The sequence below is a fragment of the Cyprinodon variegatus genome, unplaced genomic scaffold (assembly GCF_000732505.1).
Source record: "Cyprinodon variegatus isolate N-32 unplaced genomic scaffold, C_variegatus-1.0 Scaffold31, whole genome shotgun sequence".
In the NCBI taxonomy this organism is placed as follows: Eukaryota; Metazoa; Chordata; class Actinopteri; order Cyprinodontiformes; family Cyprinodontidae; genus Cyprinodon; species Cyprinodon variegatus.
In genome coordinates, this window is record NW_015150484.1 from 807,565 (window position 1) to 816,401 (window position 8,837).

General features: G+C 37.8%; 1 protein-coding gene across 1 annotated transcript in view; it reads left to right on the plus strand.

The window, feature by feature from the left end:
• Nucleotides 1–7,009, plus strand: part of reep2 (receptor accessory protein 2) — a 14,649-nt gene extending 7,640 nt beyond the window's left edge. Inside the window, exons 4-8 of the mRNA XM_015401321.1 lie at nt 1,265–1,385; nt 1,527–1,640; nt 2,493–2,673; nt 4,725–4,888; nt 5,219–7,009. Coding sequence (XP_015256807.1) covers nt 1,265–1,385; nt 1,527–1,640; nt 2,493–2,673; nt 4,725–4,888; nt 5,219–5,290 — 652 coding nt within the window. The 3' untranslated portion in view covers nt 5,291–7,009. The remainder of the gene's footprint in view (nt 1–1,264; nt 1,386–1,526; nt 1,641–2,492; nt 2,674–4,724; nt 4,889–5,218) is intronic.
• The last annotated feature ends 1,828 nt before the right edge of the window (nt 7,010–8,837 follow it).

Here is an 8,837-nt window from a genome sequence, read left to right on the forward strand (position 1 = left end):
CCTGGCATAAAGGGACTTATGTTTTCTGTAACATAAAAGTAATAACCAGTTGTAAAATAAAATCATGTTTTGTATTATTCAGCTGGCTTTTGAAACACAATTGATTGACAGATATTAATTATTCTGATTCTTAAAAACAGGCTTGTTATTGTAGTTTAAGCTGTGAGTCGTGTTCTGTGAAATGAGAGGTTGTTTGAGTTTCCATCTCTTTGAATGACGTCTTTCTGATGGGTTAGTATAAAAGTGCAGTAGAGGGGGGGAGACAGAATAAAACACACATGATAATTATTGTGCAATGAAATAAGTTTGTTTATTAAATATAAAAGCAAGCTGAATTGTTCAGAATTAAAAAGTATCTCACTCCAAGTAGCTAATAAAAAAATAAACCAGCCGTCACTCTGCCGAAGACTATAACAGACACTTTTGTTTACATAGATTTGGTGATCAATTTTATTTAGGGTGGCAACTAACGATTATTTTGATAATCGATTAATCTGTCGGGTTTTTTTGTTTTTCAATTAATCAATAAAGTCTCTATACTCCAGTTAACGATCAATTTATTACTAGATTAGTTGAAGATTATTTCACCAATTAATCAGATTTGTCTTTTCAGTCCCAATTTTATTCATTGTTTCTTTATTCTTTTTTTTTTTTTTTTTTAAGATTTTTTTTGTTTATTTAAGAGCATTTAGTTAACATATTATGATTCTATTTTATTACTTGTTTTGGTTATTTTAGTTATTTTAGATATTCAAAATGTCTTCCAGTTCTTGGGTTAAAGGTTCTTAAAAAAAACATATTTATTGGTCATTGATTTGGTGTTATTTTGTAATAATCATTATATTACTTGAAAACAATATATTTTTTTAATTTCTTGAACAATTTCTCCAGCAAAATTTGTTATTTTGAAAAGACTACTGTAGGCTCCATGTTTCCAGAAGTGATGCATGCTTTCAGTATGTCAGTCTAAAATGAATGGGTTGTCAGTTTTTGCTATTAATTCTTATGGAGCATTAGTACATGCTAGAAATATATTAACATACAAAAAGCACCTCTCTAATTGTTGTTGTTTACCTGTGAAAATGTAAAAGGAGGACAACAAAAGCACCTTTAGTATTAATGAAGAAATGTTTTAGATTTTGCAGAATAACTTCCTCTTTTGCCTCTAACCTCTGAGCTCGTTCTCTTGTTTATAATCGTGGTTATCAAAGTTTGGACAGAAGTACTGCCGGTTAGAGCTTAAACTTTTTATTCCTTTGCTCAGGTTTCCCTTTTACTTTGAACTAAAGATAGCCTTTGTGATTTGGCTCCTGTCCCCCTACACCAAGGGCTCCAGCGTTCTTTACCGCAAGTTTGTCCACCCAACCCTCTCCAACAAAGAGAAGGTAAAGTCTAACCCTAACCATAATGAAATCCACATGGATGTTAATGTTTTTCTTGTCTGATAAAATTCCCTTTTACAAGCCTTCACGTTAAGTCTGTTTATCTCCTTTTTGTGTTTGATCTAATCCTCCTGCTATGTGAAGGAAATCGATGAATACATCGCCCAGGCCAAAGACAGGAGTTATGAGACCATGATGAAGTTTGGAAAACGGGGTCTCAACCTCGCAGCTACTGCTGCCGTCACTGCAGCTACCAAGGTGAGCATCTGATGTCAGGATTTAAATAAAGACCTTATGTATGCCTCATGTTTAAATGGTGCATATGCACTAAAGCCTCATGTCGCCATGTTTCACTCAAAAGTGCTGATGCACAGAAACGAGCAGCGTATGAAAGTGCAGTGTACTTTTAAAGATGTGTGACAGTTCTGATTAATTCATGGTGGTCTTCAGCGCAGGAACATCTATTAGTTTATTAAAACATGAAATATTGATATTTACCTCATAAAATATAGCTATATTTACCTGTTTATTAGGTAAATTATCTATTTCCAGTTTGAATAATTAATGACATGTATAAAAAATTATTTCATAGGGTATTTATAGTTAATTTTCCATGTTTCCCTGCCTGTTTGTCACTCATCTGCCTCAATATTACATTAAATCCATGCTGTTTGTAAACCTCAGTCTGTTTTGGTTTGGAACAACCAGTTATGACAGAAGCTCTTGAGGCTTCTGGGCTAATATAACAATCTGAAGCATAACATGGTAATGGTAAATGGCCTGTACCGATATAGCGCTTTTTCAAGTCAGATGACTGACCAAAGCGCCTACACTACATTCAGTCATTCACTCGCACACTGACGCAAACTACATTGTAGCCACAGCTGCCCTTTAAATGAGAAGAAAAAGTCCAAAGAGTTGCCTATGTGTCAAAAGTTTTGCAAAATTGAAGCCAACTGAATCTTAACAGCATCGTAAAGGAATAGCTGCCTGCTGAATTTTTAAAATGGTTTTTCTTTTTTTACTGAGTCCGAACCGCTAAAAGAATTGACGTATCCACGCTGTCCCATCTCCAAAGCATCTGTGTTTACTTTACCCAAAAATTCCCAGGGGCAGGGTGTGCTTTCTGACAAGCTGCGCAGCTTCAGCATGCAGGACCTGACTCTGATCAACACGGAGGATGAGCTGGATTTGCACACGTCGGAGGTTCGGATGAGACGGGACCACATGGACGAGATGAGCTCGGGGGCCAGCACGCTGCCTCGAGCAAGGAGTTCTTCTGCACGCCAGAGTAAGGCCGCAAACATCCCATCAGATTTTAATAACAGCAGCATGAAGCTGTACTTAGGTTTAAAAAAATCAGTTGGTACCCCCTGGGTAAGAGCGTGATGTTTAGGAACTGCCGACTTTAAAACAGGGCTGGGAGAATCTGGGCTGGAAGGAGTCATATGATTTCTAAGTCAGCTGCAGAATAATACAGCCGTCTAGAGAGAGTGGAGTTTGGGAGGTGGGTGAAAACATGTGACTTTGGAGGCAGGAGAGCTTTAGAGGGATGGTTCTTTGTCTCACTGCTCAGCTGATTGTTGTCATGGATACGGAGGCTGAAGCTGTAGTACCAACATTGGTTAGATACCAAACAAGTTTCTAATAAAAAGTTTCTAAAACGCCAAATATCAAATAGTTCTAACCTAAAATTGTAATAAATCCTCATTATTTTAGGTTTTACTTCTCAGTAAAACAACTTTATTGGGATTTAAGTTGATCAAAACATGCTTCATCTTGAGTGATACACAGTGCAGCACTGTTTTCCATCTCCGATTAAACCTTTAGAGACTTCCTACTTCAAATCTTTGGAAACAGAAATCTGATTACCTTAAAGCTGGTCCGGACACTTTAGCCATGAGATAAGAAACATAAGTGCTGTCAAAGTATTGCTGGCAGGAAATGCCTCCTGATTATCTTATATTATTAAAAAAAATGAATGATGATCTGAAATGATTCAAAGGAAAGAGAAGGGCAGGCCACACTGGTATTAAACCTGTTTCAATGTTTTCATTCTCTCCTTGTGGATTTTTATTACGCATCCATCCATCTATTTTCTCTCATGCTTTATCCCAGCTGGGGTCGCGAGGGGTGCTGGTTATTTCCAGCCGTCGATGGGAGTGAGGCAGGGTACACCCTGGACAGGTCGCCAGTCCATCGCAGGGCACATTTAGTTTCATTTTCTTTCAACTACAGTCCATCATGAGCATTATGGGTCATCTTCTAACTCTTCTGTACACTGGTTACAGAACTATTAAATTCCAAAGAACCAAATATCCCTGCAGGGTGTTGTCTTTTATTCTTAGAATCTAGCTGTTTTTAATCTTTAATGATCGAGTTCTTATTGACTGGACTCCTTTTTCTTGACTTTCCATCATCAGAGCTGTGACTTGGTTTCCTCTACTTATTTGATTCCAGAGTTTATAGGGACTTTCTTGCTACTTTATTGTTTACAGTCTGTAAAGTTTGAAATTTGATTTCTTTTTTCAGGTGAATAAGGGAAACTTAAAAAAAAATCACAATATGGAAAGCAGTTGAATGCTTTTCATTCTTTATTCCAGTGGTTCCCAGACCTTTGTAGCTTGCTCCTCCTGGGGTTTATGGACTTTTTTTGTGTGTTCTTGTTTTTCTCCCTCCTTTATTCTTTCTGTCCCTGTGTCCTACTTTTTTTTCTTTCTTTCTTTTTCTTGCATTTTTTTTTTCTTTCTTGCCTTACTTTCTTCCTTCCCATCCATCTATAATTTTACAATTTTTGTTATCAGTGTTTGTAGTTTAGATTTTAAATGAATGTTATAGTCTGAGAAAAGTGCATAGATTTGTTTTTCCTAGAAACTGTAAAGGAATCCAGCTCAGGTTGGTTTAATTCAGACTGGTTTATCTTGGGTTCTATAATCCAAATCAGATTAGAAAGACCGTTTTTAAGCCTGGATTACAGCGGGTTTACATCAAACCCTGACTGGGAAACCTGAACGTTTCGGAGGCATATTTCTGTACTCAAAGTTTGTTTTTACATTCTGGCCTATAGCTCCTGAAGCATGAGACTGTTAGATCCACAACATTTACAGCCACAGTGTTTTAAATAAAGCTGGACTAAAAGGAGGAGGTTGTTTTGCACTTTATTATACTTCAAACTTTAGAACAGCTGCAGCCTTTTTTTTTTTTTTATTATTAAACAAAAAGTAGATTAATTAGCCTTCTCATAAATGTTGCTGTCCGATGATCTAATCTGGCCTTTTTCTGTGGCTTTATAGCTTGATGACCCTTCTGCTGCTCTCACTAACCATCTCGCTCTGTCCACAGCCCGCTCCTCAGCAGCACTTGCTGATGACGCTTCATCCCAACACAGCTCTGACCAGTCAGACACTCGGACTGAACACTCGGACGATGATCTTGGGGACAAAGGCCCTAAACGCAGCGTCAGCACCACCAAGACAACCAAAAAGGCAGCGACTGTGAAGACAGAGGTAGGAACACACTTCTTTACACTCGCTGAGGGTGTTCTTCTCCTTGAACAGTTTTCAGCTTCTGTTGGCAGCTTTTCATTGGCTTATGGTTCATTTATAACGGTACTTATTTAATAAAGTTACAGGTTAATTGTGATTAAAAGTGTTTGAAATTTCCGATTTAAGCTTTCCCCTTGTTTCCCACTTCATATGTCCATCTCTGAGCATATTTTACTGGGACTATATCTAAAACTAAGCTGAAAATGTTTTAACTCTAAACTGTTTTTTAATCGTTTCCTCTTTTCTTCATTCAGTTGATTAATTGAGCTCTTCCTCCTCTCCTCCTCCCAGCCTCAAACCAAGACAGTGAAAAAGGTCACAAAGAAAAAGACCACTACTAACAACGCAGAGACGCCTCCATGACTCCTGCTATCCTCATCCTCTGGACCCCACCTCCACCTCCAAGCACAGCCTGCTACGCCTCCCTCTGTTGGGTCTCCGCAAACACATTTGCTTCATATATCAGGAACCGAATCCGTCACTGCTACTAGTTTTTAGAGCAAAGTACAGGTGGCGTTTTTAAGTTTTAAGGAAAGCTTTGGTTCAACAGTCTGGTTGCATATTTCGGGTCACCCTTTAGGGTCAGTTTGGATTTGATTTCACTGCTAAAGCTGTTTTCTAAAACTGTTTAAGTTGGATAGCAATCTGCTCACAAGTACTTCTCCACACTGAGGTGGAATATGTGTTCCCAATTGGGATGTGTTGTTTTGGATTTAGGCTGTCTTTATTTATAGCATATTTAGATAATCCAGTTTTTGCTTCTAGTGTCTGGATTGTCGATGAAGAAAACTTTTTCACATGCTTTGCATAGTTATCTGGACTCACAGCATTAGACATGCTCAGTAAGCTCTATGCTTACAGGACAGTCCTGCTAAGCAAAATGTCAGGAGTAATCAGTCAAAACTAGGTTATGATATCACCTTCAACGTTTTTATCAGCAGCCTTTACTTTCCACTAAAAGACAGCTGGCTGCAGTCGTGAGGTTTTTTAGTCCTTAAAGTGTTTCTCCTGTTGAATTATACACTCCTTTTTTTTCTATCTCCTTTTATCTCTGGACCCTTACATACATTATTTGAGCCGTTTACACGCCTCTGAGGGAGCCTGGCTCGGATATGTTCAGATCTCACTGCAAATTTCATCTTAAAATGACCTTAGATGATTTTTTTCAGACTCCTTTACTTTGTTTTTATCTTTCAGTTCCATTTTAGTAAATGATTCCCCTGATCTTTGTTACCTGTGTGTGTCTACCATCACCACAGCGATGGCTGGTTTTTACCATTCAATGCTTCAATATAAAGAGAAATTCTGCACTTTCTCTTCACCTACCCAGATGTACATGGAGGCACATCCCTGCACCGTGCTGTCAAATTAAGACAAACACAGCAGGATCTTTTTTTAATTTTTTATCCAGGTTTTGGAAGGCCAGCTGTGGACAGTCAGGTTTTATCAAGCCCAACAAAGGCCTGTTTTCCACTGGATGCCGTAAAGCAGGTTTTATGTTTACACTGGATGTAACCAGTAGGGGGAGACAAACTCCACATTAAACTAGAAACATCAATATCTGGCTGTACATAGACCATGAGCTTGCTTCTCTTATCCTTGTTGCTTGGGTTCCCTCTCCTTCACTACTGGGCCTTGATAAATCAGCTGCACTGAGAGCAGAGGAACCTCAGGCCTTATCAGAACAGACTGATTAACATGATTACTGCTTTTTTTTAAACAGAACTTTAAACCCCATTCTGAAGCTTGAATATTAACAGCTGTATTAAAAGTATTTTATGGCCAAAAGATACAAATAGCTTTTTTTTTCTCTTAATTTGCTTTTTGCTCTGAAGTCATTGTATAATTTAAAGACATTTCATGTTATGACTTCATTTTTATCTTGTATCATATATATTGTTGATTACTTTGTGTTTGTTATCAAGGTGGCAGAGTAGGATGCTAATTTGTATATTTTGTTTGTGCCAAATCCAAAGCCTTCATGTAAAATGGTCAGCAGAATGGTTCTGCTTGGACAAAAACATTGCTCATCTGTAAAGAAACGGCTACTAATAAAATAAAGGAAATTAAATCCATCTCTCAGGCTTTTACTGTATTTTACTATGAAGTACAGAGTTATTTAAGATGTATTTCCATGAACAGGTATGTTATTGATTTGAATCTAAATGTAAAGTACTATGGAGGAAATGTTAACTGTGCAGAATCATGTAGTTTATTTTGTACATGTTCAATTTTTATTTGTGAACACATCAAAAAGTCTATCAGTGACACAAATGCAAATTCATACATATCACTGAGTGGTGCATTCAGGGGCATATTTAGTAGCTGTAAAGAGCGCTAAAATGGAAACTTTTCTCCAGTAGCGTTCCCCTGGCATGAAAATGACCAAGCTAATATTCAGTATAACTATACTGTTGCTCTATGAACACTAATAGCAGGTCGCTAGAAGCAAAATGTATTTTTTCTTTTCTTAACTGAGCTAATAAAATGTGTACAAATATAATTTTTCATCAGATTGGATCAGGAAGAAACCATGTCTTATAACGACTATAGGAGTGTATTCCACCACTAACAGCAGCCCAAAGTGGTGAGCACATCTGCCTGCAGAGGTAAGCAAGAAGACGGGAGAAGCCACTGCTGTCTTAACTTAGCAATGGTAATCAAATCCATCCATTTTCTGAGGCGCTTAATCCCAATTGGGGTCGTGAGGGGTGCTGGTGCCTATCTTCAGCTGTCTACGGGCAAGAGGCGGGTCCACCCTGGACAGGTTGCCAGTCCATTACAGGGCAACACAGAGACAAAGAGGACAAACAACCATGAACACACACACTCGCACCTAAGGAGAATTTAGAAAAGCCGATTAACCTAAGTCATGTTTTTGGATTGTGGGAAGAAGCCAGAGTACCCGGAGAAAACCCACGCATGCTCAGGGAGAACATGCAAACAGGCCGGGAATCAAACCCGGAACCTTCTTGCTGCAAGGCAGCAGTGCTACCCACTGCGCCACTGAGCTAATTAAATACAGACTTAAGTTAAAGAATCACCAAGAAGATAAAGTTCTAACTCTTTTTCCTGAGAAAACAGGCAGCATACAGGAAACCTGAGGGGTTAGGGAATCCCAATAGAGAACAACGAGGGAGCAAAAGTGAACTGGGCATTACTAAAGCTGGAATGGCTGACAAGGCTTATAGAAATAAATTAAGCGGGAGTTTTTAGTAAGCAGTTAGATTTGCTTATTACATTATTCCTAGCAGTAGTTTTATAGCATCATAAATGTAACTTTTAATGAAACAATATAGTGAAGTAACACTCCTCTTAGTGTGGTAGAATGTTCTAGCCAAATATGCACCTCACACATCTACACAGGTCATGTTGTTTTACTTATGCTAACTGTACTGGTAAGAGTGTAGCACCTAATCATCAAAAACAAGTTAATCATCCGTGTAAAACACTACTTGGCAACAAAGATTTTCTAAATCTGATGAAACTTTGGGCTGTTCTGACATATAAGTTAAAATTTTTCATGGTGAGATTTGGAAATGAGAAATCCCACTAAATTCTTTTTGTAATGCTGTGATTTATTTATTTTTATTTTATTTTATGAAAACGTGTATATGATTTGAAATGTCTGTACAATGACATCATTTTAACAAATTCATGCCAGGCATCAGGAACACTGATGACCTCTACAGGCCATGATGAGTAACAACAGAGAGCAGAAAACTGAAAATGGAGCAAATAGTGAGCCAGATAACAGAGCTCAGCATGAGAAGTGAAAATTGAAATCTAAGTGATGTTGGGAGTATTTCTTATTTATTGTCATCTTGTTGAAAGCTGAAGGACTAACCTAAAGATAGACTATGGGAATAGAAGTGTTTTTTTTTTCTTTTCTCATTTAATTTTGAATAAC